This window comes from Chelonia mydas, chromosome 23, assembly GCF_015237465.2.
Source record: "Chelonia mydas isolate rCheMyd1 chromosome 23, rCheMyd1.pri.v2, whole genome shotgun sequence".
In the NCBI taxonomy this organism is placed as follows: Eukaryota; Metazoa; Chordata; order Testudines; family Cheloniidae; genus Chelonia; species Chelonia mydas.
The window spans coordinates 18,156,820-18,184,269 of NC_051263.2; the positions used below are offsets into that span (position 1 = coordinate 18,156,820).

Genomic DNA, 27,450 nt, shown 5'->3' on the forward strand with positions numbered 1-27,450 from the left:
GCCCTGGCTAAGGTATCGCTCCCCCGCCCACCTCCCACCGCAGCGGGGAGTCCCACGGGCTAACGGCCCCTCCCCCGTTCTTCATCGCCGTGTGAAAGGTCTTCGAGCGCCCCTTCCCGGTTCTCATTTGCATACGATCCGCCCACAGGGCGTGGCTTAGCCCATATCAGCCCGCCCCCTTCGGCTCCCCCCCGCGGGCGGCAGCATGGAGCAGGTGGGATACGGCTGGGGCGGGGGGCCCCTGGGCCGCTTGTGTGTCTGCCCCACACACTGCTTCCTTGTGGGTCCCCCAACCCCGAGTTCCCTCCTTCCCCCTAAACCCCCGGTTCCCCCCTCCCCCCAACTCCCCCCTCCCTCCCAAGCCCCCGGTTCCCTCCTTTCCCCCGCCCCCCAACTCCCTCCTCCCTCCCCCCTCCCAAGCCCCCGGTTCCCTCCTTCCCCCCGCCCCCCCCTCCTCCCCCCCCCAAACCCCCGGTTCCCTCCTTCCCCCGCCCCCACTCCCTCCTCCCCCCCAAACTCCCGGTTCCCTGCTTCCCCCGCCCCCCAACTCCCTCCTCCCCCCCAAACTCCCGGTTCCCTGCTTCCCCCGCCCCCCAACTCCCTCCTCCCCCCCAAACCCCCGGTTCCCTCCTTCCCCCGGCCCCACTCCCCCCTCCTCCTCCTCCTCCCCCCCCAAACCCCCGTTCCCTCCTTCCCCCGCCCCCACTCCCCCCTCCTCCTCCCCCCCAAACCCCCGGTTCCCTCCTTCCCCCGCCCCCACTCCCCCCTCCTCCTCCTCCCCCCCCAAACCCCCGGTTCCCTCCTTCCCCCGCCCCCACTCCCCCCTCCTCCTCCTCCCCCCCCAAACCCCCGGTTCCCTCCTTCCCCCGCCCCCACTCCCCCCCCCTCCTCCTCCCCCCCCAAACCCCCGGTTCCCTCCTCCCCCCAACTCCCTCCTCCCCCCAAACTCCCGGTTCCCTCCTCCCCCCGCCCCCCAACTCCCGGTTCCCTCCTCCCCCCAACTCCCTCCTCCTCCTCCAAACACCCGGTTCCCTCCTTCCCCCGCCCCCACTCCCCCCTCCTCCCCCTCCTCCTCCCCCAAACCCCCGGTTCCCTCCTCCCCCCAACTCCCTCCTCCTCCTCCTCCTCCCCCAAACACCCGGTTCCCTCCTCCCCCCGCCCCCACTCCCCCCTCCTCCCCCTCCTCCTCCCCCAAACCCCCGGTTCCCTCCTCCCCCCAACTCCCTCCTCCTCCTCCAAACACCCGGTTCCCTCCTCCCCCCGCCCCCACTCCCCCCTCCTCCCCCTCCTCCTCCCCCAAACCCCCGGTTCCCTCCTCCCCCCAACTCCCTCCTCCTCCTCCTCCTCCCCCAAACACCCGGTTCCCTCCTTCCCCCGCCCCCACTCCCCCCTCCTCCCCCTCCTCCTCCCCCAAACCCCCGGTTCCCTCCTCCCCCCAACTCCCTCCTCCTCCTCCTCCTCCCCCAAACCCCCGGTTCCCTCCTTCCCCCGCCCCCCAACTCCCTCCTCCTCCTCCTCCTCCTCCTCCCCCAAACCCCCGGTTCCCTCCTCCCCCCGCCCCCCAACTCCCTCCTCCTCCTCCTCCCCCAAACCCCCGGTTCCCTCCTCCCCCCGCCCCCCAACTCCCTCCTCCTCCTCCTCCTCCTCCTCCCCCAAACCCCCGGTTCCCTCCTCCCCCCGCCCCCCAACTCCCTCCTCCCCCTCCTCCTCCCCCAAACCCCCGGTTCCCTCCTCCCCCCGCCCCCCAACTCCCTCCTCCTCCTCCTCCCCCCCAAAACCCCGGTTCCCTCCTCCCCCCGCCCCCACTCCCCCCTCCTCCTCCTCCTCCTCCCCCCTCCTCCTCCTCCTCCCCCAAACCCCCGGTTCCCTCCTTCCCCCGCCCCCCAACTCCCTCCTCCCCCTCCTCCTCCCCCAAACCCCCGGTTCCCTCCTTCCCCCCCCCCCAACTCCCGGTTCCCTCCTCCCCCCGCCCCCCAACTCCCTCCTCCCCCTCCTCCTCCCCCAAACCCCCGGTTCCCTCCTTCCCCCGCCCCCCAACTCCCTCCTCCTCCTCCTCCTCCTCCTCCTCCCCCAAACCCCCGGTTCCCTCCTCCTCCTCCCCCCCCAACTCCCTCCTCCTCCTCCTCCCCCCCCAACTCCCGGTTCCCTCCCCCCCCCCCCCCCCCCCAACTCCCGGTTCCCTCCCCCCAACTCCCCCCTCTTCCTGCCCCAACTCCCCCCGCCCCCATCCCAGGCCCAGGCCCCGCCCCCGCCACACGGCCCCGCCCCCGTGGCCACGTGACCGGCCGTTCCCGGCCCCCCCCGCCCGGTTTCCGGTTCCGGTTCGAGCCCCGCGCGCCGCCCGGGCTGCGGCCGCTGCTGCTGCGCCACGAGCGGGGCCCGCGGGATGGAGCCGCCGGCCCGGGGGGGGCCCGGGAGCCGCCCAGCGGTGAGGGGGGGCGCGGCCGGGGGGGGGTGTCCCGGGGGAGGGGGCTGCAGGAGTTGGGGGGCCGGGGAGAGGGGGCTGTGGGGTGAGGAGGGAGTTGGGGGGCTGGGGGAGGGGGCTGTGGGGGGGCCATGGGACGGGGTGTCCCGGGGGAGGGGGCTGCAGGAGGTGGGGGGCCGGGGGAGGGGGCTATGGGGTGAGGAGGGAGTGGGGGGGCCGGGGGAGGGGGCGTCCCGGGGGAGGGGGCTGCAGGAGTTGGGGGGCTGGGGGGAGAGGGCTGCAGGGGGTGAGGAGGGAGTTGAGGGGCTGTGGGGTGAGCAGGGAGTGGGCGGGGCCTTGGGACGGGGTGTCCTGGGGGAGGGGGCTGCAGGAGTTGGGGGGCCTGGGACAGGGGGCTGTGGGGTGAGGAGGGAGTTGGGGGGCTGGGGGAGGGGGCTGTGGGGTGAGGAGGGAGTGGGGGGGCTGTGGGGTGAGCAGGGAGTGGGCGGGGCCTTGGGACGGGGTTTCCTGGGGGAGGGGGCTGCAGGAGTTGGGGGGCTGGGGGAGGGGGCTGTGGGCAGGGCCTTGGGACGGGGTGTCCCGGGGGAGGGGGCTGTAGGAGTTGGGGGGCTGGGAGGAGGGGGCTTCAGGGGGTGAGGCGGGAGTGGGGGACCCTGGGACGGGGTGTCCTGGGGGGAGGGAGTTGTAGGCAATGGGGGTGAAGAGGGAATTGGGGGACCATAGCATGGGCGGGGGGAGGAGTCCTGAGCAGGGAGTTGGGGGGCCTAGGCGGTGGGGGTGGGGCACAGAGGGAGTTGGGGGTCTGGGGTGAGGGGGGCCCCAGGGGAGTGTGGATGGGGGCTGGAGGCCTGTGGCAGGGAGGAGGGAGTTGGGGGGCTGTGGTGTGGGGGTGCAGGAGGGGTTGGGGGAGCTGGGCAGGGGCGTGACTGGGGGAGGGGTATCAGGAGGCTGTGGGGGGCTGGGAGGGGAGTTGGGGGGGTAGGAGCAGTGGGGGAGGTTAATTGCAGTGGAAGGGTCTCGGGGGGTGCTGGGAAAGGGGGCCCAGGCCTGAGGACATGGGGAGACTGTAGCTGGGGGGCCAGGCCCAAGGAAGGGGGGGTTGGGAAAGTGGGATGCCTGGGGGAAGGGTTGGAGGGCAGAGGGGCTTTGGGGGCTGGCTCCATGAGGCCCTAGGATGAGGTGGGGTGAAGCCCAGATGACCGGGGGGCGGGTGGAGCTGGTAAGTGGGGTGTCTAATGGAGGAGGGGTTGAGGGAGTTGGCTGGTGGTGGGGGGTGGGGCCAAGGAGCTGGGTGTGTGACAAGCAGGGGAGCAATTGGGGGCACTGGGTGAGGGCACTGGCTGGTGGGGGCAGGTCTGAGGGAGTGGGGGGCAGTGGGAGGTGGTGTCTGTAGAGACGCTGCTGGGGTGCCGGGAGGGAGAGGAGTGGGGAGTGTCAAGGGGGCAGGCACTGGGGGGGCTCTGGGGTGGGAGTTATAGGGTGATGGGGCTGTTGGCTGGGAGGGTCACCGGGGTTTGGGGTGCTGCAGAGGAAGAGGACTTGGAGAGGGGAGTAGGGGCACCAGGCAGTTGGGGGGCTGGGGAAATGGAGGCTGATGTGAAGGGTGAGGGGGTGGCAGAGGATTGGGGGTAGAGGCTGTGCCTTCTGGGGGAGGCATTGGGGTGGGAGTGGGGTGCACTGGAAAGGGAGGGGTTTGGGGACGGAGGGAAGTGGAAAGGCCCTGGGGGAGCGAAGGGGAGGAGTGGGGAGGAAGTGGGGCTGAAGGGGAATGTGTGGGGGGCGCTGGGAGCCCTGTGGCCAGGTTTGTGGGGGGCAGCTGGGGGTCCCTGCCCCTAGGCATGAATCTCTCTCCAGGCGTGATGTTGGATCGGGGCCTGGGTCTTTGTGGGCAAACAGGGAGTGGCGTGGGGGGGCGTGGGGCGGCGATGGGGACAGCTTGGGGGGAAAGCTGTGGGAGTGGCGCCGATGCCCGGAGGGCTCGGGACGGCGGGAAGCCACGTCAGGGACGCGGGCGGGTGGGCACGCAGGGTGATCTGCGTCGGGCCGGGGGATCTGGGCTCAACCCGGCTCCGGGGATGGCGTGTGGGCACCGGCTTGGCGGTGCTTGGCCCCGAACCCGGCTCCGGGCTGGCGCCCGCTGCCCTCCCCCAGCCAGGCCTTGGCGTTGCTGCCCGGCGTGGTGCCGTGTTTATCTTCCTCCTGAGCGGAGCAAGGCCGCGGCTGGGGCTGGGGGGCAGGAAGTGCCAACCCGGGCTACCTAGTCTTAGGGCAGGGAAAACTCCCCGACGCGGTCGGTAGGTGTTGTCCCGTGCCCCGATGGCGGCTGTCCCCCCAACTTCAGCTGAATCGCTCCCAAACTGAGCTCCGAAGGGCCCCAAAACATGGGCGCTTTGCCCCCCCCCGTTAGCTTGGCACAACTGGGGCCATGCAGCGCCCAGGCGCCCGACCATCGTCTGGTGTCTCTGTGCCAAACCGTGATGTCGCAGCGACTTGCTGGGTTCCTGCCGCAATCTAGCATCTGCCGCTCCCGAGGGGAGATCGGGGGTGCCCCATACTTGCCCGTCGCCGGGTGGGTCCCCCAGAAGGCTGGCGGTGACCCCGACATTCCTGGCTCTGCCCAGGCAGCTCAGAGCCGCGATATCGCAGCACTGGGGCGCCGGCCGCATGGGTCAGGCCTTGTTTCGGGGGTTTGCCCGTTGCCCTAAAAAAAACCCATCGTCGCCTGGCTTATGGCAGCGCTCCGGGTCCCTGGCTGGGGCCAGACAGCCTGTGTGTCGGGGCTGTGCATTGCCCGACTGAAATTGGGGGTTCCCCGTTCTTGGGGTGGGGGGTGGGGGGGCTGGAAAGACTCAATCTAGAGAGAGGAGCAGAGCGGGGGGTGGGGCAGGAGAGGCGGGACACGGAGACCTGGGGAAGCCTCCAGAGCGCAAAATAATCTTGCTCCTAACTCCTTAACGCTCGGATTCCCCGGCCGTGAAACGCCGTCCGGCGACACGAGCTGCCCGCGCGCTTGCTGCCGGCCCGTTTCCCGCGAGCCCCTCGGGCTGCCGAAGGGCCCCAGCTGTGCGGAAGAGCCCGCCCCTGGCAGGTGTCCACGGCCGGAGCTCGGTGGTTTTTAGCTGTAACTCGGCTCGTGACGTTGGGCTGGTTTTTGTGCCCGACACGCTCTGTGCGTTCTCCTCTCGGCTGGGAGAGGCTGTCGCGGCTGGGGCTGGAGCTGCCAGTTTGCCTGTTGTTTAGGTCTCACGTGGTGCGGGCTGGGGGGGGGGGGGGGGGGCCCCCTGTCGGAAAGGGAAAACAAGGGGGCTGAAACGCGTGAGCTGGCAGGATGTCTCCGGGCCTGGGCCGCCGCCATCTGAAATGGCGTTAAACGGACACGCAGAATTGGCTGGCTTCCCGGTTGGTGGCAGTTCAGCAGCCCCACAGGCACGGCTCGCCTGGCACAGAGCCGCAGCTGGGGAAGAGCCGCACCGCGACCCGCGCAGTGCTGGCTTGCCAGGTGATGCGGGGCAGCCACCTCTGGGGAGGGCCAGCTGGGGAAGAGCCACGCAGTGACGCCATGTGTGGGTGGCTTGCATGGTGCTGAGAGGCGGCCAGGTCTGGAGTGTGGGCCTGTTGGGGAACAGCGCACGTGTGGCTGCATTGGGTAGGGCTTGACCGGTGCTGAGATGCAGCCGCTTCTGGGGAGGGGCAGCTGCAGAACAGCCAAACATGATGCCGCATAGCGACAGCTCTCCCGGTGCTGTAATGCGGCCAGCTCTGGGGCAGGGGGCAGCAGGGGAACAGCCACACGTAACGCTGCATAATGCCGGCTCTCCCGGTGCCGCAAAGCGGCCAGCTCTGGGGCAGGGGGCAGCTGGGGAAAAGCCGCACATAACGCCGCGTAATGCCTGCTCTCCCGGTGCTGAGATGCGGCCAGCTCTGGGGCGTGGGATGGCTGGGGAACAGCCGCCTGTAACGTCGCATAACGCCGGCTCTCCCGGTGCTGAGATGCAGCCACCTCTGGGGCATGGGGCGGCTGGGAACCACCGGGCCGCTGAGTGCTGACTTCGGAGAGTGCTCCCTTATCTGATGGGGGCAGTGTTGGGCGTGCCAGAGACGGGCTGTAACTGCTCACGCTGGAATGCGGCCAGGCGTTGGAGCAGGAGCGCGGGGCCGGGCTTCCCACTGACCTTGCGGGCCTGAAAGCTGAGCCGCCGTATTGGGCCTTATCTCCTCCTCCCTTCCCGAGAACCCTGGCAGGGTCCCGGGGCTGGCAGGATCCAGCCTGGTTGGAGACGCCCACGCCGCTCGCCCCTCCGCCGAGGAGCAAGGCATGCTGGGCCCCGGGGCCTGCGGAAGGATCCAGGATCAAAGCCTGAGCAGCGTGAGTCATGCTCCCCGTGGGTGCTGGCTCCCGGCCGCTCCCTGTGCCCGGAAAGGAGGGGGTGGTGGAAGGACAGGCCTTCAGTCTTGGCGCCCTGAGCCTAAAGCCGGAGCCCTCCCAATGGCCCTAGCGCTTTGCTCACAACTCGGTGCCTGGCGAGGTGTTACGTGCGGCTGTTCCTGGCTGCGCCACCCAAGAGGTGGCTGCATCTTGGTGCTGGGAGAGTCATCCCCAGGTGGCGTTATGTGCGGTTGTTCCCCAGGTGCCTGCCCCAGAGGTGGCTGCATTTCAGTGCTGGGCAAGTTATCGCTGCCGACGGTCGGTACTGTTGTTTGCGTGTCCAGTTGTTCAGGGTGATGTGATTTCTTAAGCTGGAGCCTCATTACTCCCAACCTTTATTCTGGGATGGTAACCCTTTCCAAGGAGGGTCACGTGAATTAAGTGTCCAGTAGCTGGACTCCTAGAGTCTATTCAAACTGTGGGAGTGGGGTCTGGTGATTAGAATGGGGGGGCTGGGAATCAGGACTCCTGGGTTCCCTCCCTGGCTCTGGGAGGGCAGTGGGGGCTAGTGGTCAGAGCTAGCCCAAGCCCTGGGAGCGGGGTGTTAGTGCTGGTAAACAGGCTTGGCCTGAAATGTAGAAGCTGTTCCTGGACACAGAGCGTTGTCCGCCCGAGCCCTGGGCGGAGGGGTGGGGGCACAAGCCCGGTGGGGAAACCTGACCCCCCCATCCAGCTGTGCTGACTCCCCATCTCTGTCCCCGCAGTAGCCTCTCTGCCACCGCTCCCCCAGCTCAGCGCCATGTCGGAGGGCTGGGTGGACTGCCCCACCCTGGGGCCCGGATGGAAGCGCCGCGAGGCCTACCGCCGATCTGGGGCCACCTGTGGACGGACGGACACCTACTATCAGGGGTACGGACGCTGCTCCTCCCTTGGGGGCAGGGGGAGGGGCTGGGCAGCCCCCGCCGCAGAGGGTTGGGACGAGGATCGGGTTCTGCAGAGCCACAGTGACAGCCCGTGTGGACGCGGCATGGGAGGGGACACTGAGGCACAGGAGGGCCTCAGCCTTAGCTGGTCAGAGCCAGAACTCTGGGCTCCCCTGGGGTTCAGGCACTGCCCCTGCAGCCCCCTCGCTCCCTGGATCTCTTCTCCCCCCCCACCCCCCAGCCTGGCATCTGGGATTCAGGGGCCTCCAGCCTCGTCACGCAAGGGTGCTGGCCCTGACCCCTGCCGGCCTTGGTGCTCTGTGGGAGAGGAGCTGCCTGCTCCAGCCATGCAGCCCCCTCCGAAGACAGGGTGCGTCTGTCTGCAGCTGGAGATAACTCTGCTCAGCCCGCCCCCACAGGAAACCGGCTCCGCTGGATGGAGTCTATTTACCTTCTCCAAAGCCAGCTGGGTTATAAAGAGCGGCTTCTGCTGTGGGCCAGGACTCCTGGGTTCTCTCCCTGGTTCTGGGAGGGGAGTGGGGTGTGGTGGCTCAGAGCAGGGGGGCTGGGAGCCAGGACACCTGGGTTCTCTCCCTTGCTCTGGGAGAGGAGTGGGGTGTGGTGGCTCAGAGCAGGGTGGGCTGGGAGTCAGGACTCCTGGGTTCTCTCTTCGGTCTCCCCCCCGAGTTGTCTGCGTGTGGATCAGGGTGTGCATCTTCCCTCCCAGCCCCCGAGTCCGTTGCTGGCATGTGTCCTTTTTCAGTTAAAACCCGCATGTTAGGAAATGAAACCGTCCCCCCTCTGTCCCCTCCCCCGCCCGCGCTCGAGGCATCTCGTTCGTTGTGCGGTTCTCCCTCCAGCCACCAGAGCCTCGGCGTAGCCACCCTGGCTGGGCCGAAAGGCAACCTAGCGCTGCCCGCCCCGGTGGGGTGAGTCTCTTCTCCCCGCCCCTCCGGGTCTGCTCTTGTGTTGCGTTGTTAGGCGGGTCACAGTAGTGTCTAGAAACTGGGGGGGGGGCTCCCTCTATCCCCACAGCATGTCTAATCTAAACAGCCCTGGGGGGCAGGAGTTTGCTGAAGGATAGACCCCCCAGCGGCTGCAGCCTTGGCTTAGGGCCCTCCCCCGTCCCCGCACGCTGTCTGGCCGTGACCATGGTCCAGGGCGTCTCTCCGCCTCCCGCCCCTGGCATCCGTGAGGCTCTCAGCTGGCTAGAGCCTTCCAGGGCAGCCCAGCCGGGGCCCTCGCCGGCCTGGCTTCCCTGCGGCTTGGGCCAGCTCTGCGGATGCACGGCGCGTCTGGGAAATCCGCGCCGGAACCGCGTCCCGCTCCCTGCCAGCCCGGTGGCGAAATCATCCCGGCTCTGCCGAGAACCAGGGGCTGGGAGCTGAGGCGTGGCCAGTCCGGGTTATAAATTGACTAGTCCAAAGTGCAAGGCCGTGCCGCCGGCGGGGTTAGGGACGAGATTTTCTGCTCTGAGCCGGCATGGCTCAGCTGGGAGTGATGGCGGAGGCGACAGGGCTGGGTGGAGCGGTCGGTCACAGGGGGCATGGGCGAGCCTCGGACGGATCAGGTGCAATGGAGAAATATTCAGGCCTCTTGACTTGCGCGTCCAGCTCCAAGGGGAAACACAAGTGGGGGGTCTGGTTGCGTCAGGAGGGAGACGAGTTAGTGAAACGAAAGCCCGTCGTCGGCCCGAGGGGCAGTGCAGGCTGGGAAGGAGAAGGTTCCCGACAGACTGTCGTGAGTGTGGGAGCAGCCAGCTGAGATCTTAGGCGGGTCTCGGAGGCCGAATGAGCTGTGTAGGGGGCATGTTTTGCCCTGCGTGGGGCAGCTGTAACTGCTCGCCGGCCGCTGTTTCCTTCCGCCGGCCGGTGCTTCCCTCTTAACGCCCCCCGCTCGTGGTCGTCTCCTTGGGAGCCTGGCCCCCCAGATCCCTGGAGGGGAAGATTAACCAGGCAGCGATCCTCCGAGCTGGTTTTTGTAGCGCCCTCACACCCTCCCCTCCTGCGGGGGTCAGAGAGGAACAGATGGCTCCAAATGGCTGGCTGGCACTTCATTTATCCCCCCTGGCTTGTCAGACGGCTGGCCGCACCCTGGCCTGCTCTTCCGCTGTGACGGGGGAGTCGGATTCAGTAGCCATGAGTCCCCCGTGCCCCACCTCCCAACCCCTTCTAACCTCCAGTCCCTTTCACCTTAAAAGAGAATTCTTCTGCTGTGAAATTCCCAGTCTCCTGTCTGAGCCCTTCCCTTCCCATAGGCAGCAGCGTCTCCCTCCTCCCCTGTAGCGATTGGCTCCTGCTCTAAAGCAGAGTGGAGATTGCGTCTCGGGTGCTGAGTTATTTCATCCCTGCCAGTGCCCCCTGGGTTATTACCTTGTTTTGTTTCATGGTCTCTGTGTGTATATAATGTCTTCTGCAGTTTCCACGATATGCTGTGCATCCGATGAAGTGAGCTGTAGCTCACGAAAGCGCATGCTCAGATAAACTGCTTAGTCTCTAAGGTGCCACGAGTACTCCTTTTCTTTTTACGAATACAGACTAACACGGCTGTTACTCTGAAACCTACCTTGTGGCCGTGAGTTCCACAGGCTAACCCTGCACTGCCTGAAAAAACGGCATTCGCGAGCGAGCCTGTTCTCCCGGCTCCCTTTGGCTCCAGGCAGGAGCATCACTTCGCAGGGCTGGGTATTCCCAGCCCCCCAGGCCAGGCTGGGGTGCCCTCCCTGACGCCAGCTCTGTCTCTGCCTCCCCTCCTGCAGCCCCAACGGCGAGAAATTCCGCAGCAAGATCGAGCTCACCAGGTTCCTGGGGCCGTCGCAGGACCTGACCAACTTCGACTTCAAGAACGGTGTGCTCCGCGACCCGCCCCCCAAGGTACCGGGGCGGGGGGGGCTGGAGCGCGCACGGGAGGGTCGGAGTCCCTGCGCCAGGCCTGACCACGAAACTCGGCTGGGTTTCTTGCCAATGCAGGTGCCCCCTCGGCAGACCCGGAGCTGCGTCCCCTTTTTAAATCGATGCCCAAAACAAGTCCAGCAGTTCCTAGTTGGCCCGAGACCTCCCCATCCATGATCCTGTTGCTCCCCTCTCCTCTTGCGAGGGCCTGTGCGTTCCTGCCCCTTAGGAACGCGCTGAGCTGATGAATTGCCGTCCCCTCGTGCTTAGCCGGCACTGAGGGTTGGTGATTCTAGCCGTGCCCGGGGTTCCGGCAGAAACACAGGTCACCTTTGGTCCATCCGGGTGAGACTCACAGGTGGCTATGGGGAATTCGTACGGCCGGTGACTCTCAGACCCGGAAATGGACGCGAAGGACTGATTGGAAACCCAGATCGGCCTGAGTGGGGCCGCGGTGGCACCCAAACGCGCCCCGCACACTAATTTTGCAGTCCCCGGCACCTGGTGACCACGGAAAGCCAAGCCAGGAGGCGGGGTACGGCGTGTACCTCACCCCGCCAGTCCCCATGTGCCCGCTGGCATCCGGCAACGCCTCTTTTAGACCCGTTTTCCCTCCCGCCTGCGGCCGGGGTTCATTACGTCTCACCCAGCGAGTGAGTTGTTAAGGTCCCATGAGCTGCGTGCGGCACCGCATGTCCCGGTGGATCGGCTCCGGCCGCGCGGTTGGCTCCTTGCACCAAAACTCTCTCCAAAGCGGCCCCGGTAACCAGGCCTTTCGCGCTCGTGCGGTTGGCTCACGTGTCGCAAGCTGCTGATTGTGCAAGCGTCCGCCCTTGGGCCGGCTGCTCCCAGTGCTGGCCGGCCGGAGGACATGCTGCACGGCCTGCTGGGAACGTCGGGGCCTACTCGGGTTCCGTGCCGGCGTGGCTGCCATCCCTGCTAGTGAAAACGCTTCCTGGGGGCTAGTGGTTAGAGCAGGGGGGCTGGGAGCCAGGATTCCTGGGTTCTCTCCCCGGCTCCGGGAGGGGAGCGGGGTCCAGCACATAATGCATGGTTGGGTCAGGGATCGCAGGGCCGTGCTCCATTTCCCTCAGAGAGAAGAATTGGGGAGTGGAGGGGGGCATCACATGGGGCCTGTTGAGGAAGGCCTGGCCGACCTCTGCACGCCACGTTGCCGGGGGCCAGGACCCCACCTGCAGCCCCACTCATCTTGCACCCCATGCAGATGAAGAAGGCCCAGAAGAGGCGCCTCTCACTGTCGGAGCCAGAACTCCCAAACCCCCCTGAGCAGCTGCCCCCCAAACAGCGACCCGTGAAGCCGGAGCCCCCGGAGCAGCCGCCCCCGGAGCAGCCGCCTCAGCCCCTCCCGGAGCGACGCCCCCGGAAGCGTCCGGCGCCCCTGCTGGAACCGCAGGAATCTGCACAGGATGGTGTAGAGGCGTGAGTTTCTCCCAGCCCCCTGGGGTGCCTGTCCCCTGAGCCCTTGGGTCACAATGCAAACGCTATGGGGAGGTGCAGAGAGCCCAGCTGGATGCCTGGGTTCTGTCCCTAGCTCTGGGAGGGCAGTGGGGTCTAGTGCTTGGAGCAGCGTTGGGGCTGTGAGCCAGGACTCCTGGGTTCTGTTCGTCCATGGAGACGTCCCAGCGTCCCCGGTCTCTCTCCCCGGCAGAGGAGCTGCCTGGCAGGCCCCCTGTCCCTCCATCCAGGCCTAGCAGGGTGGGTGGCTGTGAGCTCCCCACCAACCTGGGGTGCCCCAGACGCGGGTCCTCAGCAGCCCCCCCTCTGCCTTCCAGGTGCTGCGCCAGCTGCCAGAACTACTTCCCCGGGGTGATGCTGCCCAGCCAGAGACGCTGCCGCTGGCTGTGCCCGGACTGCCGAGGTGGGTGAGCGGGGTGGGGAGGGTGGCACCTGGCGGCTGGGGCTGATGGCTAGACCCCCTCCTGCTTGGGGTCCTGCTGCTCCTTTGCCCAGCTCCCTAGTCCCTCCGAGAAGGAGCCGGGCTGCGAACCCAGGTGTCCTGTCCAGACTCCGCCCCAGAGGCAGCTGCATCTCAGCGTCGGGCGAGCTGTCCCCGGGTGGCGTGGTCTCTGTGGCCCAGTTGCCCCCCCCCCAGAGGTGGCTGCATCCCCGGGAGACTAACCTGTCTCGGGCCCAGCTGCCCTGGGGCCGCGACCTGTTATGTTGAGCGTCAGCCCCTGGTGCCAGCGCTGGTTATTTCTTTCAGCCCAGAGAAGAGACTTCAACAGGGAGCAGCGGTACTTCAAGGTAAGAGCCAGGCCTGGGGCCAGGGACTTCTGGGTCACTGTGTGCAGGGGTTGGGGCTGGGTTGAGGGCCGGGACTCCTGGGTTCTCTCCTGTTCTGGGAGGGGAGTGGGGTCTGGTGGGGTAGAGCAGGGTGGGCTGGGAGCCAGGACTCCTGGGTTCTCTCCCCGGCTTTGGGAGGGGAGTGGGGGTCTAGTGGTTAGAGCATGGGGGGCTGGGAGCTGGGACTCCTGGGTTCTGTCCCCGGCTCTGGGAGGGGAGTGGGGTCCAGTGGCTAGAGCAGGTGGGGCTGGGAGTCGGGCCTCCGGGGGGCTGGGGCTGTTTCCCTGGTCCCCTCCTTGCGGGGGCGGGCGAGGGGCCGTGGCTGCGCCGGCTGAAGGCCCTGCCCCTCTTGCAGCGGGTGGGCTGCGGGGCCTGCCAGGCCTGCCAGATCCCCGAGGACTGCGGCATCTGCACCGTGTGCGCCGGGCGGGCCGAGGACCCCCAGCTCCGGACCGGCAGGAAATGCCTCCTGCGCCGCTGCCTGAAAATCGTCAAGAAGGTACCGGCCGGCGCCCCCCCGCCCCCCCCCCCGCCCAGCCGGTGCCCCTCACGCCCGCCCCGCAGCCCTGGCCGGCGCCCCTCACTCCCGCCCTCTCCCCTCTCCCCGCGCAGGGCTTCGGCTGCGGCGCCTGCCAGGGCTGCCAGGCCACCGAGGACTGCGGCAGCTGCTACATCTGCCTGCGGAGGCTGAAGCCCGGCCTGAAGCGCCAGTGGAAATGCCTGAAACGCCGCTGCCTCAAGAAGAAGGTGGGGGGGCAGATGGGCGGGGGGGGGGGGCCCAGGCTGGGGGGCTGCTCTCGGCTCCCCCTCCCCAGGGCTTTGGGGGAAGAGGAGGGGCGGGGTGGGGCCCCTGACCCCCGCATGTTTGGGAGGGCTCTGCTGCCCCTTTCAAGGGGTGCCACAGTGAGGGGGAGAGCGCCCCCCAGCGCCCAGCCCCCCGTCCCCCCAGCACGGCGCCCCCCAGCGCCCAGCCCCGACTGCCAGGGGAGATCGTCCCCCGCCCAGCCCCCCGTCCCCCCAGCACGGCGCCCCCCAGCGCCCGGCCCCGACTGCCAGGGGAGATCGTCCCCCGCCCAGCCCCCCGTCCCCCCAGCACGGTGCCCCCCAGCGCCCGGCCCCGACTGCCAGGGGAGATCGACCCCCGCTCACCCCCCGTCCCCCCCAGCACGGTGCCTCCCAGCGCCCGGCCCCGACTGCCAGGGGAGATCATCTCCCGCCCAGACCCCCTCCCCCAGCACAGCGCCCCCCAACGCCAAGCCCCGACTGCCAGGGGAGATTGTCCCCCGCCCAGCCCCCCGTCCCCCCAGCACGGTGCCCCCCAGTGCCCGGCCCCGACTGCAGGGGAGATTGTCCCCTGCCCAGCCCCCCGTCCCCCCAGCACGGTGCCCCCCAGTGCCCGGCCCCGACTGCAGGGGAGATTGTCCCCTGCCCAGCCCCCCGTCTCCCCAGCACAGCACAGTGCCCCCCAGTGCCCGGCCCCGATTGCCAGGGGAGATGATCCCCCGCCCAGCCCCCTGTCTACCCAGCACGGTGTCCCCCAGCGCCCGGCCCCGACTGCCAGGGGAGATCATCCCCTGGCCAGCCCCCCTCCCCCAGCACAGCCCCCTGTCCCCCCAGCGCCCAGCCCTGACTGCAGGGGAGATCGTCCCCTGCCCAGCCCCCCCTCCCCCAGCACAGCCCCCCGTCCCCCCAGCGCCCGGCCCCGACTGCCAGGGGAGAGCGCCCGCAGCACGGCACCCCCTAGTACCGCAGCTGGCGCTAATTATCTTCTGGTGTGGAACAGAAATCGGTGGTGGCGAAGAAGGCAGGGTACGGCCCCCGGAAACTGACCGTCGTAAGTACCCACCCGGCTCTTTGGAGACCCCACTGCGCAGCTTCCCAGCGTCCCCTGCGGCCTGGGCGGTGGTGGGGGGGGGGCATGGTTTCCCAGCATGCCCTGCAGGTGGCATGATGGGGCAGGTCCCCTTGTTTCCCATTGGGGTGGAGGCGGCATTTCCCAACCTGCCCTGTGGGCCGTGTGTGGTGGGGGGGGAGGCGCGGCCCCCCGGCGTGGGGGGGGCGCGTGGGGGGGGGGAGGCGCGGCCCCCCGGCGTGGGGGGGGCGCGTGGTGGGGGGGAGGCGCGGCCACGCTGCCCCGTGGCAGCTAACGGCCTCTCACCCTCTGTCTGCCCGGCGGGCGGCAGGACGGGCCCACCCGAAACCGCCCCTTGGCCCCGCCTGACGCTGGCAGGGGCAGTCGGCCGCTGCTGCAGTGCGGGGCTCAAACCCCCCTCCGTCTGCATGGGGATCCCTGCCCCCTGGGGAGCTCGCTGCCCCAGTCCAGTGATTAGAGCAGGGCGGGCTGGGAGCCAGGACTCCTGGGTTCTCTCCTGGCTGTGGCCGGGGGTGGAATGTAATGGTAGCACTGTGGTCTGGGTGACTCTGCATCTCTCTCTCACTCCTTCCTGTCCCTTCTTCGTTCTTTCTTTCCTTGTCGCTTCCCTGCCCTCAGGACGGGCCCCCCGCCAAGCCCCAGCTCGCCCAAGGGAGGCGCTGCAGGAGGGTGCCAGCAGCTGGGCCCGGCGCTGTGAGTGGGTGCGAGCGGCAGGGAGCGCTTCTGGGAGACCGAGCCGCCCCCGCAGGGGTTGGGGGCGGGGCTGGGAGTCAGGACGCCTGGGTTCTCTCCCGGCTCTGGGAGGGGAGCGGGGTCTAATGGTTAGAGCAGTGAGGGCTGGGAGCCAGGACTCCTGGGTTCTCTCCCGGCTCTGGGAGGGGAGTGGGGTCTAGTGGTTAGAGCAGTGAGGGCTGGGAGCCAGGACTCCTGGGTTCTCTCCCGGCTCTGGGAGGGGAGCGGGGTCTAATGGTTAGAGCAGGTGGGTCTGGGACTCAGGACTCCTGGGTTCTCTCCCGGCTCTGGGAGGGGAGCGGGGTCTAATGGTTAGAGCAGCGAGGGCTGGGAGCCAGGACTCCTGGGTTCTCTCCCGGCTCTGGGAGGGGAGCGGGGTCTAGTGGTTAGAGCAGGTGGGTCTGGGACTCAGGACTCCTGGGTTCTCTCCCAGCCCTGGGAGGGGAGCGGGGTCTAATGGTTAGAGCAGCGAGGGCTGGGAGCCAGGACTCCTGGGTTCTCTCCAGGCTCTGGGAGGGGAGTGGGGTCTAGTGGTTAGAGCAGGTGGGTCTGGGACTCAGGACTCCTGGGTTCTTTCCCAGCCCTGGGAGGGGAGCGGGGTCTAATGGTTAGAGCAGCGAGGGCTGGGAGCCAGGACTCCTGGGTTCTCTCCCAGCTCTGAGAGGGGAGAGGGGGCTAGTGGTTAGAGCAGGGGACGGGGCGGGATTGGGTATCTGGTTCTCCGCTTGCCTCGGCCTGCGGGGTCCCCATGGAGCGGGGGGCCCGTGGCGGCTCTGCTCTGGCTCTGTCCTTCTGCCAGCCTGTCCGCGCTGCCGCGTCCTGCGAGCGTCTTTTCTCTTCCTTCTCTGTCTCCGCCAGGACGGCCTGGCCCCTAAACCTCGGCGCTGTAAGAGGTTAACCCCTGCTGCCGCAGCCACAGTGAGTGCGGTGCCAACCCCCCTTCCTCCCCCCCCCCGAGAGAACCCCGGTGTCCTTGTTCCCAGCCCCTGCCCCCCAGAGCCGGGCGGAGAACCCAGGAGTCCTGGCTCCCAGCCCCACAACGTTCCCCACTCCTAGAGTCTGCTTTGGAAGGGCCTGGCGCATGCAGACTTAACCCTAGAGATGGAGGAAGGGGGGACACAGGTCCTGCTCTGGGCAGGGACTTTGGCACTCCCCCCCCCGCCCCCCACGCCAGGACTCCTGGGTTCTCTCCCCAGCTCTGTGAGGGGAGTGGGTCTAGTGGTTAGAGCAAGGGGGGGCAGGGAGCCAGGACTCCTGGGTTCTCTCCTCGCTGTGAGGTCTCTGGCTGGTCCTTTCCCCTTGGCAGTAGGGGTGACCCAGGCTGCGTCTGGCGTGCTGGGGGCACTCTGCATTCCATCGGGGGAGGGAAAGGGGGGAACGGGAACCCCAATGTTCAGTGTCCAGCCTTGTCCCCCGTCCTAGCACTATGGGGCCTGAGCTCAGCTGGGCCCCATAGGGGCTGGGCAGGGCCAGGGGCTGGGCGAGCTCTGTGGCCCCTGGAGCTGCCAGCTGGCCCCTCTCCGCCGTGGGGCAGCTGTGTGCCCCCTTCTGTCTGTCCAAGGGGGCCTGAGCTGGGCCGTGGTGGTGACACAGGGGACTCCTGGCAGCCAGTGCAGCCGGATGGGTAACAAGCCAGGGAGCGGTGATCCAGCCCCATCCTCTAGTACCCACCCAGCTCAGGTTGGGTGATGGACCCAGGTGTCCGGGTCACCCTCCCCCACCCTGAATTCTGGGAGAAGAGGAGTGACCCAGGTGTCCGGGTGGTCCTCCCCAGACCGGACTCCAGAGGAGGAGGGAGCCAGACATCCTGGCCGCTGTTCCCCTCCTCTGCTTCCAGGCCTTGCATGTGTTCTGCGGATGGGACTCCGGCGTCCGGGTGACCCTTCCGCCCCTCCCCCGGCCCCTCACCCTGTCTTCCCTTTGCTCCCTCCAGAAATGGAAGCCGTCGCTGGAGCGAGACCCCGGTGGCTTTTCGGGCTCCCGGCGCAGGGTGAGTGAGGGACGGGGCCGGAACCAGCTCAGAACTGCCCGGCACAGTGGGAGCCCCATGGGCTGGGGTGGGGCAAAGGCCGGGGCTGAGACAGTGAGGGGAGTGCGGTTGAGGGATTAGAGCGGGGGGGCTGGAAGCCAGGACTCCTGGGTTCTCTCCCCGGCTCTGGGAGGGGAGTGGGGTCTAGTGGTTAGAGCCGGGGGGGCTGGGAGCCAGGATTCCTGGGTTCTCCCCAGCTCGGAGGGGAGTGGAGTCTAGTGATTAAAGCAGGGGAGCTGGGCCTACCGCATAGAACTGTAGAGTCTGGCTGGCCCCGAGCCCCCTCACTCCCATAAGCCGGTGTCAGTTGCCCCCTGAAGCTGTAAATCGGGGTTCAGCCAGCCTGTGTTGCTGGGCTCTGTGGGGCAGGGGGCTGGGCAGCAGGGCGGCGCTTGGGGAGGAGGGATTGGAGTGGGGCAGGGCTGCATCAGCTCTGGGGCCGGGGGTAACCCCTCTCCTCTCTCCGCCGCCCCAGAAACAGCTGGGTAAAGTGAAGGAGAAGAAGAAGCCGGGCCGGCCGCCGAAACACCCGAGTGCCAGGGCCCGGAGCAGCGTGGTGAGTGACACTCTCTGTGGCATGGGGTGGGGTCCAGCAGGGGGCGCTGTGGAGATACCTAGTGGGGTGACTGCACGGGGGGCTCTGGGAGTCAGAACTCCTGGGTTCTCTCCATGTCTCCGGGTGGGCAGTGGGGTGTAGTGGTTAGAGCTGGAAGCCAGGACTCCTGGGTTCCATCCCTGGCTAGGAAAAGCCTGGCTGGTGGTTCTGTGGCTGACACTTCCCCCGGTGCTCCCCACCCAGCCCGCGCCCTGCTCTGTTTCAGGGAGTGTCTCGCCCGCTTCTCATGCCAACCGTGCCCCTGCCTCTCCGTGGGGCTTGGCCGTGGGCTGCGGAGTGCCGCCCTGTTGTCACCCGGCCCTGCCCTGGTGCCCCGCTGCCCCGGGGAGGCAGGCCTGCTGGGCTGGATCTGCTTGCGTTTCCCTGACGCCGGGCACAGCGCCCCTTGTCCACCTGCCAGCCCCTGCTGCTGGCCGGCTCTGCCAGGGCCCCGCCTCGCTCGCTGCCTGGGCCACCCCGACTCCGGTTCCCTTGGGCCTCCGGGGCCTCCTGGGAGAGCTGGGCGGGTCTGTCCCGATGTCCCAGGCCGCCTCGAATACTAGGGCGGGAAGGGATGTCGGCGGGTCCAGCCCCGGCGCTGAGACGGGACCAAATGGACCTAGATTCTCCGTGTCAGGGGCTCGTGCGACCTCTTCTTAAACCCCTGCGTGGGCGCGGATCCCTGGGTCTGGCGGGGGCTGTCCTGGGACTCTGCTCGGCTGACGGGGAGCTCCTGGCGACGCTGGGCCCCGGAAGCCAAACTCGGGTAGGAGCGGAGAGGGGCCTTTGCCTCTGGATCCGGCCGTGGGGCAGCCCCTGCTGCGATCCTGTGGCCTGTTCCGGTGCCCGCAGTTCGAGGAGGAAGGGGGTCGGTCGGGGAGGGGTCACAGGGAGAGAGGCCTGGAGCACCAGCTGTTGACCTGAACAGAAGAAGTGAGGGGCTGGCTCGCTGAGTCAGCACGTCTCCACCCCGCGAGGCTCTGCCAGCGTGCCGGGGAGTCGGCGCCCCAGCCCCCGGTGACGGGTCGGGGCTGGATTTGGGGAGCGGAGTTGGAAGCGGGAGATGAGTCATCTCTAACGTGTGCCTTGCGTGGGCAGGAGGCGCTGGATACCCGAAGGCAGAAGCGAGACCCACGAGGTCACGCTCTCTGATTCCGGGGGGCCGGGCCCCCCGCCTGGGGTCGGCCGGCCCTCGCTCTGAGTCCGGGGGGCCGGGCCCCCCGCCTGGGGTCGGCCGGCCCTCGCTCTGCATGCCCAGGGCCCCCTCAGTGCTCCCCTAACCCACGCCGTGCGCCCCCTTTGGCAGGCCGGCGGTTTCCCGGGGGCGGGGAGGGGGCCTGTGCGCGGCCAGCCCCCCCGCGCTCTGACCCAGCGCCTCTCTCCCCGCCCGGCAGCTCTGCTCCAAGAGCCGGCGGAACCGCAAGTGCGGCGAGTGCGAGGCCTGTCTGCTGAAAGCCGACTGCGGCCGCTGCGACTTCTGCCGGGACAAGCCCAAGTTTGGTGGGGAGAACCTCAAGCGCCAGAAGTGCCGCTGGAGACAGTGCCTGCGCTTCGCAATGGTGGGTGCCCCGCCCGCCCGGCTTGCGGGGTCTGGCTGCTCCGGGGGGCAGGGCCGCGGGGCGAGCGCTGAGCTGGAAGGGACTTGAGGGGGCTCGCCCCGGCTGGCGTGGCTCTGGGCTGGGCTTCTGTCCTGTCCTGCTGTGGGCGTTGGAGCAGGCCCCATGCCCCGGGGAAGGGAGCCAGAGCCCGTTGATGTGGGGCACGCCCCTCCCCTTGCCCAGGCTCTGTGCCCCACATCAGGGGAGCGTCTGCCCTCCTGGCCCTGAGGTCCCCAGCACTTGGTGCTGCCCGCGTCCAGCCCTCTCGTCTTGTGGCGTGGAGTTCGGCAGCCGCCCCACCCGCGTGGAGCGGGTTCTGGGCCCGGCAGAGCGTGGTTTTGTCCCTGGTGGATTCGTTTGCCTCCCGGGAGGCTGCTTGGGGCCCAGAGTTGCCGGGGGTTTAGGCGCCGAGCTCCCAGGGATGTCAATGGGAGTTGGGTGCGGGTCTTAGCGGCCGGTGGGTTCTTCACCTGCCATTGTCAGCGCCGTTTGTCTGGGCCTGGGACGGAGTCGGAGTCAGAGCCACTGTCCAGAAGGGGCTTGTGAAACCGGACGCCTGGGTTCTCTCCCCAGCTCTGGGAGGGGAGCGGGGTCTAGTGGTTAGAGCAGGAGGCTGGGAGCCAGGACTCCTGGGTTCTTTTTCTCTGCCTTTCTGTAAATCTGGACCCTTGATGCCAACATCATGACCAGGTGTCTGCGTCCCGCCGCACCACCTGCACCCTCCCTGTGCAGCCGAACTGCCCCGCCCTGCACCCCGCTCTCCGGGGCAGGGGGGAGGGGCCCCCCAAACCGGATGACTCCCAGCCGGGGGAGACGTGTGTGCGCGTGTGCAGGCCGGGGTGCATGGCCTTTGTCGCTGGCTGGGGAGGAGGCAGCGGGCTCCGGGGGAGGGGCAGGAGTGCAGGCGCCCAGAGGCCGTGGCAATGGGCAGGACCGGGCCGACTCTCGCTCTCCCTGTCTCTCTCTCTCTCTTTCTTTCTCTTTCTCTCTCTCTCTCCCGCTCGCCGCCTGCCCGGCTCCGGCTCTGTCTCTCCCTCTCTTTCCCTTCCCCAGAAGCGGCTGCTGCCGGCGGTGTGGAGCCGCGGGCAGGCGGAGGAGGGGGCGGGGGCGCTGGCCCCCCGGAAGGCCTGGAGGCGCAGGATCGGCCGCAGCCGCCAGCCGGCCCGGATCAAGCAGGTGGGGCGGCGGGTCAAGGGGAGCGGCCAGCAGCGCTGGCTTCGGGGCAGTGCCCTGCCGCAGGTAACTACCTCCCCCTGCCCCGCCCCCCTGGCGGCCCGCCCCCCTGCCCTGCCCTGCCCGCCCCGGCTGTGGGAGCCCCCCACGCGGCGCTCCCTCTGGGCAAAGAGACTCGCGCTTCTCTCTTTCTTCCTCCGCTCCGCCTTTCCCGCTCGTCTTTCCGGCCCGGTTACCGCTCAGCCTTGCGGGAGGGGAGCCCAGGACTCCTGGGTTCTCTCCCTGTCTTGGGAAAGGGAGTGGGGTCCAGTGGGTTTGGGAGGGGTGGGTGGGCTGGGAACCAGGACTCCTGGGTTCTCTCCCCGGCTCTGGGAGTGGAGTGGGGTCTAGTGGTTAGAGCAGAGGGGCTGGGAGCTGGGACTCCTGGGTTCTCTCCCTGGCTTGCCCTCTGACTTTTGGGCAAGACCCTCCCCCTCTGTGTGCTTGTCCCCATCAGTGACTTGGGGTCTTGACAGCGTGTGTGTCAGGGCTAACCAGGACGTCGGCTGCACTGCTAGGCCGGGGGATTTCGCTTCTCCCCATAGGCTGCCTGCATTCGGCTCACTCTGGGAGAGGAGTGGGGTCTAGTGGTTAGAGCGGAGGCGGGGCTGGGAACCAGGACTCCTAGGTTCTCTCCCCGGCTCTTGGAGGGGAGTGGGGGGTCTGGTGGTTAGAGCAGGGGGGTAGTGCGGGGGCTGGGAGTCAGGACTCCTGGGTTCTCTCCCTGGCTCTCGGAGGGAAGTGGTGTCTAGTGGTTAGAGCGGGGGAGGCTGGGAGTCAGGACTCCTGGGTTCTCTCCCTAGCTCTGCAGTGGCGTGGGGGGTGGCTGTCCGTGGGGGGCTCTGTGCTGCCCCCTGACGCTGTGCTCTGCCCCGCAGGAGAAGGAGCGCCCGCCGGGCGGGGAGCTGCGGTTCCTGGCGGAGAAAGGGGTCACTGAGGCGCCCGGGCAGCTGGTGCTGCTGAAGGACCGGCCGGGCAGGGACTTCGTCCTGCTCCGTGACGCCCCCCAGAGCTTCCCCCTCCTGCTGCAGCATGTGAAGGAGGAGCCGGCCACACCCCCGCCCCCTGGCCGCCTGGAGGTGAGAGGGGGCAGCCGGGCCGTCCCCCATTCCCCCTGGGGGCCTGGGTGTCCCCTTCAAGTGGCGCCCAGCTCGGGGCCAGTCCCTCCCCTTGGGGTGACCCAGGGGTCCTGGTGGCCTGCCCCATGCTGGGGTGAGGGCTGGAACCTGGGCCTGCGTCCCCCCGGCGCCCCCCGCTGGCTCTGCGGGCTCAGTCCTCTCTTCCCCCAGCAGGAGCCGGCCCCCACCCTGCTCATCTCCGCCCCTCCCCTGGTGAAGCAGGAGCCTGGATGGGACCTTGCACCGGTAAGAGCCGCCCCAGCTCCCGAGAGCCCTCTGCCCTCCCAGTGCTGGGGATAGAACCCAGGAGTCCGGGCTCCCAGCCCCCCCCCGCTCTGACCACTAGCCCCCACTCCCCTCCCAGACCCAGAGAGAGGAGCCAGGACTCCCCCGCTCTGACCACTAGCCCCCACTCCCCTCCCAGACCCAGAGAGAGGAGCCAGGACTCCCCCGCTCTGACCACTAGCCCCCACTCCCCTCCCAGACCCAGAGAGAGGAGCCAGGACTCCCCCGCTCTGGCCACTAGCCCCCGCTCCCCTCCCAGAGCCGGAGAGAGAACCCAGTCCTGGCTCCCAGCCCATGTTTCCCTGGGAGCTGCCCTGGGCAGGATTTGGGGTGCCCCCAATGCTCACCCATCTTCCTTGCAGGTGCCAGCAGGGGTGCCCCTGCGGATGGAGGGCCGGGGGCTGGCCAGGGAAGTGGTGGTTCTGGACCCAGCTGAGAAGGACGAGGAGGAGGAGGAGCGCACCCCGGTGGTGAGTGGGGGTGCTGGGTGCAGGCATGTGATGGGAAGGAAGGGTGCTGGGTGGGGGGGCTGTTCCCTGAGGGCCATGAGAGAGTGGGTGATCGGGGGCCTGTGCTGGGGTTGTTGGGGGTGGGGGGGCTGGCACTGTGGGGCAGGGGTGGTATTGGGGGCATGGTGGCAGTCCTGGGGGGCTGGTGCTGGGGAGAGGAGCATTATTGGGGGAGGGGGCAGTTCTGGGGGCATCTGGAGCTGGGGGGCAGGGGGCAGTGTTGTGGGGGGCAGGGGGCAGTTCTGGGGGCATCTGGCGCATGGGGGCAGTTCTGGGGGGGTGTGGTGCTGGAGGGCAGGGGGCAGCGTTGAGGGGGGCATGGGGGCAGTTCTGGGGGCCTCTGGCGCTCGAGGGCAGGGGGCAGCGTTGAGGGGGGCATGGGGGCAGTTCTGGGGGCGTCTGGCGCTGGGGGGCAGGGGGCAGCGTTGAGGGGGGCATGGGGGCAGTTCTGGGGGTTTCTGGCCCTGGGGGACAGGGGGCAGTGTTGTGAGGTGCATGGGGGCAGTTCTGGGGGGGTGTGGCGCTCGAGGGCAGGGGGCAGCGTTGAGGGGGGCATGGGGGCAGTTCTGGGGGCCTCTGGCGCTCGAGGGCAGGGGGCAGCGTTGAGGGGGGCATGGGGCAGTTCTGGGGGCGTCTGGCGCCGGGGGGCAGGGGGCAGCGTTGAGGGGGGCATGGGGGCAGTTCTGGGGGCGTCTGGCGCTGGGGGGCAGGGGGCAGCGTTGAGGGGGGCATGGGGGCAGTTCTGGGGGCGTCTGGCGCTGGGGGCACCGGGGTGGCACCCGGCAGCCCCCCCTCACCCCCCGTCCCCCCTGTGCCCGCAGATCATGGAGATCTACAGCCTGGGGGCGCTGGCGGGGCGGGCGCCCCTGGACCCGGTGCTGCGGGAGTTCCTGGCCGAGCTGCAGGAGATCCCGCTGCCGGCCCACTGGGAGGTGCAGCCGCCCCTGGGGGGGCCCGACCTGCGGCTGGTCCAGCGCTCGGCCCGCTCCACCATGGCCGCCACCGTCATCCACATCCGCCCCGGCCTCTTCTTCCAGGTGGTGGCGCGCCAGCTGCCCGTGCCCCCCGAGCACGAGGTCTACGCCAGCCACCCCGCCCGCCTCACCACGGTGGACGAGGTGGTGGAGCTGATCTGCGACCTGGAGGCCTATCGGCTCTGCCCCGGCTGGCCGGCCGGCTGGCACGCCGGGCAGCGCTCCCAGGCCTGCGACGTGCTGGTCTACTCGGGCCCCTGCCCCCAGTGCCGCCTGAACCCCTGGCCCTCGGGCAGCGCCGGCCCCTAGGCGCCCCCGCGCCCCCAGAGCTTCTATTTTTGACACTGGAATCGGCTGGACCCTGCCGGGTTGGGGGGGGGGAAGGGGGGAGAGGGTCAGAGGTGGGCATGGCCCGGGGGGGGCTCGGCACCAGTTTCTTTTCGTTGTTTGTTTGTCCGTTCTCCCCCCCCCCAGCCGGGGGAGGGCTGAAGGGACATTCCCCCCCCTCCCCCGCTGTGGTCACATGAGCGGCTCTAGCCAATGAGGAGCTCTGTCCCCCACGTCGATTTCTTCTGTGCCCCCCCCCGGGCGGGGCAGAGGGCTCCTTCCTCCTGAGCCCCCCGCCGCCTTCTGCAGTGACTTGGGGGGCATGGATTTCAGATGTCATCTTAATTGCTTTAACACCGCCCCCCGCCCCCCATTGGCCTGGGTCTTCCCCCACCCTTTGTGGGGGGCAGACGCATGCTGGCTTCTCTCCCCCCAAGTGATTGCTTCATCTCCAGCGGGGGGGGGGGTCGATCCCCTTTCTTTCTTCCCCGCCCCCCAGTTTAGGTTCCTGTTTTAAAACTTGAATTCTTTGTTGGTGGCGATTTTTCTGCTGCAGGTGAGAGGGGACAGCCCCCGGGGGGGGAGGTTAGAGGACATTGGTTGCTCTGAGGGGGGGGTAGAGCTGGCCCCATGCTCCCCCCCCCCCTCCCCCCGGCAGTCCGAGGCTAGTGCTAATTTCAGGGAGTTTCTGCCGAAGCCATAGCTGCATCCTTGGTGGGGGATGTCTCCCCCTCCCCCCCCCAGTGGCCGGGGGGGCAGGGTGTGAAGCACAGATCCCCGCCCCCCACCCCCTGTCAGGGTTAGTTCTGTTCCTCCTCTCCCCCCCCCCCCCCACCCCGCACAGAAAGAAAAAATGCGAAAAAAAATTCACCCCCCCCCCCCCCCCCCCCCCCCAGAAACTTGTCTCTATTTTTTTTATGTATTAAAAGTTTTAATGAGTAGATGAGGGCTGGGTCCTGCCTCTGCTTCCCTGGGGAGGGGGGGGGCGCGGACGGCACCCCCTCCGGGGGCAGGAAACCATTACCCCTGGGTGGGGAGGGGGGCCATCTACCCTGGCGTCCTTCCTGGCACCCATCAAAGGGGTCCTAAAACTGAGCATAGCTCAGCGTGGCTGCACGTTGGGCGAGGGGGAGGGTAGGAGGAGTACAAGCCCTATGGGGAAACTGAGGCAGGTGCGTGGATGGGACTGCCCCATGATCAGGCAGCCAGTGACAGCCCGGGAGAGAACCCAGGCATCCTGGCTCCCAGTCTCTTCTTCCTTCCCCCCTCCTCCCCAACTCTAACCACCAGACCCCACTCCCTTCCCAGAACTGGGGAGAGAGCCCAGGAGACCTGGCTCCCAGCCCCCACCTGATTCAAATGCCCCTTCCCCCGGATGTGGTGCCCCTGCCGTGTCCTTGTTTGGCCGGCACTCTTGGTTCAGGGGTTCAGTGTTTATTGCGGGGGGGGGGGTGGGGGGGTGGCACAGCCCCTGTGAGGCCAAGCTGGGGCTGGGGTCATCCGGCCCCCAGGGTGGCTTTTGCGGTGGGGCCTGGGGCCCCTTCAAGGCCTTTGCTGTCCAGCCTCCTTGAGCCAATATCCCATCCCCATGTGAGCCTAGCTGGCTGTGGTCTGCCAGCCCACCTGCCATGCCCTGCCCCTTTGCCAGCCCCCCCGGCCACTGCCCCTCTGCCAGCCCCACCCCTTTTCCTGCTTCCTGGCCCTGCCCCCTCCATCTGCCATCCCTCCCTGTACTTATCTGTCCTCCTATCCTGGTGCACCCCAATATCTATCCTCAGCTGCACCCCCCCGTCTATCTCTCCATCCCATATCTCCCCCGCCCAGCCGCCCCTGCAGCTGGCTCTGGACACTAGCATCCCCTGCGTGCGACCTCCAATCCTTCCCCCTGCAGTGAATCAGCCACTCGACCCTGCCAGAGAAGAGCAGAGAGCGAGTCGGGGGGAGAAGGGGCCAGTGGGCCGGTGCCCTGGCCCTGCCTGTGGCCAGCTGGATGGTTGCGGCTGGCCCTGGTGGAGAGGGCAGGCGTGGCAGAGAGGGGTGAGTGGTATGGTATGTTGGGGGGCCTGGGAGGGGTGTATTGGTTTGGGGGGGTGGGCTGAGAGCCAGGACTCCTGGGTTCTCCCTGCTCTGGAAGGGGAGTGGGGTCTAGTGGTTAGAGCAGGGGGGGTTGGGAGCCAGGACAGATGGGCAGCTGGCTAGAAGCAAGGGCTGGAGGGGGTGGCGTGGCCGTGTTGGGTGGGGGTGGGCCCCCACTCCCCTGCCCCTCTTACTGCTGCAGGGGATTCCACAGTCCTTGGTGGCCCCTGGCGCCTGCCCATCCTGCCCCCAGGACACGCTGTTGATCTGGAAGAGCCCGTAGGCCGTGCTGCACCAGGCAGACCCCGGCGGGCGGGGAGGGTGAGGCCCCTTCCCAGCCGACCCCCCCCAGGGGCTAGATCCACAGCACCCCTGCTCAGCAGCTGCCTAATCCTGGAGGTGCCTAACTCCCCTGGGGGCCCCTGCCCTTCACTCCACCTCCCCAGGTCTAGATTGAGCCGGGAGCGCGTGCGCTGGGGGCAGCCTTGTGCCTAGTGGTTAGAGTACGCGGCTGGCATGCAGGAAATCCAGGGTCATTCCCCCCCACGCCTGCTGCAGAGAAGGGATTTCAAACGGGGGAGCCACCCTGGCCGCTGAGCCAGGTGGGGTGGCTTCCGTCTCCTGTATAGCAGAGGGGGCCCCGGGGCAGGGGGATGGGGCCCTGGGTCCCCCCCGAGCAGCTGGCTGGGAGTGAGTCGGCCCTTTAATTCTCTGCATGGGAGCCCTTTGGGGAACCGGCCCCGCCAGCGGTGGGTAGATGAGGGGAAGGGGGGGGTCAATGGGATGGTGAGGGGGCTGGGACTCTCCACTAATAATCGGCCCCCCATCTCCTGGCCAAGCCCTCCAGCCCGTACTGCCGGAGGATCCGCACCAGCTGGCACCGGGGAACGACGACGCCCCGGCAGCTGGGGGGGGCGCCGTGGCCAGCAGGACCAGGAGAAGTAGGAGCCTGAGGGGGTCAGAGCAGCTGCTGCGGGGCCCCCCCTTTCATCCCGGCTCTGGGGCAGGGAGTCCAGGCATTCCCCCCGCACACCCCGCAGCTGCCCAGGTGTGTCTGTTCCCATCAGCTGCTGCCGCCCCCGCGGTAATTCAGGTTGCGTCAGGGACTCCTGGTTAAAGGCTGCCTGTTCCCAAGGCCGCTGAAATCCACCAGCTTCGGCGGAGCCCTTTGAAATGTGGGGCCCCTCAGGAGGGCGCGGGGCCGGGCCAGTGA

The 27,450-nt window shown here is 68.3% G+C and overlaps 1 protein-coding gene and 1 pseudogene across 27 annotated transcripts; both read left to right on the top strand.

Moving 5' to 3' along the window:
- Window positions 1-639: 639 nt before the first annotated feature.
- Window positions 640-2,161, top strand: LOC122463605 (annotated as a pseudogene).
- Window positions 2,162-2,277: 116 nt separating this feature from the next.
- On the top strand, window positions 2,278-25,107 carry MBD1 (methyl-CpG binding domain protein 1). 27 transcript variants are annotated; one of them, XM_043534336.1, is made up of 19 exons: window positions 2,278-2,428; window positions 7,556-7,700; window positions 10,473-10,683; window positions 11,831-12,045; window positions 12,399-12,484; window positions 12,830-12,870; window positions 13,265-13,408; window positions 13,522-13,656; window positions 14,693-14,743; window positions 15,401-15,475; window positions 16,373-16,432; window positions 17,448-17,504; window positions 18,019-18,099; window positions 19,533-19,697; window positions 20,790-20,975; window positions 21,827-22,027; window positions 22,238-22,312; window positions 22,714-22,821; window positions 23,682-25,107. In XM_043534336.1, exons 2-19 carry the CDS (start codon window positions 7,591-7,593, stop codon window positions 24,141-24,143), a joined length of 2,463 nt encoding a protein of 820 aa, XP_043390271.1. In that variant the 5' UTR covers window positions 2,278-2,428; window positions 7,556-7,590; the 3' UTR covers window positions 24,144-25,107. The 27 variants fall into 27 exon arrangements, with proteins under 27 accessions (XP_043390271.1, XP_043390284.1, XP_043390285.1 ...); XM_043534328.1 differs by lacking the exon at window positions 2,278-2,428 and adding an exon at window positions 5,608-5,924; XM_043534337.1 differs by lacking the exon at window positions 2,278-2,428 and adding an exon at window positions 6,558-6,791.
- Window positions 25,108-27,450: the final 2,343 nt, after the last annotated feature.

Bases quoted from the DNA above. Each gene is read 5' to 3' on its own strand.
- MBD1 (XM_043534325.1), top strand. From the start codon at position 6,912: ATGGCCCTAGCGCTTTGCTCACAACTCGGTGCCTGGCGAGGTGTTACG. The intron at 13,409-13,521 runs GTACCGGCCGGC...CTCCCCGCGCAG, and splicing joins GCCTGAAAATCGTCAAGAAG to GGCTTCGGCTGCGGCGCCTG. The intron at 19,698-20,789 runs GTGGGTGCCCCG...TCCCTTCCCCAG, and splicing joins AGTGCCTGCGCTTCGCAATG to AAGCGGCTGCTGCCGGCGGT.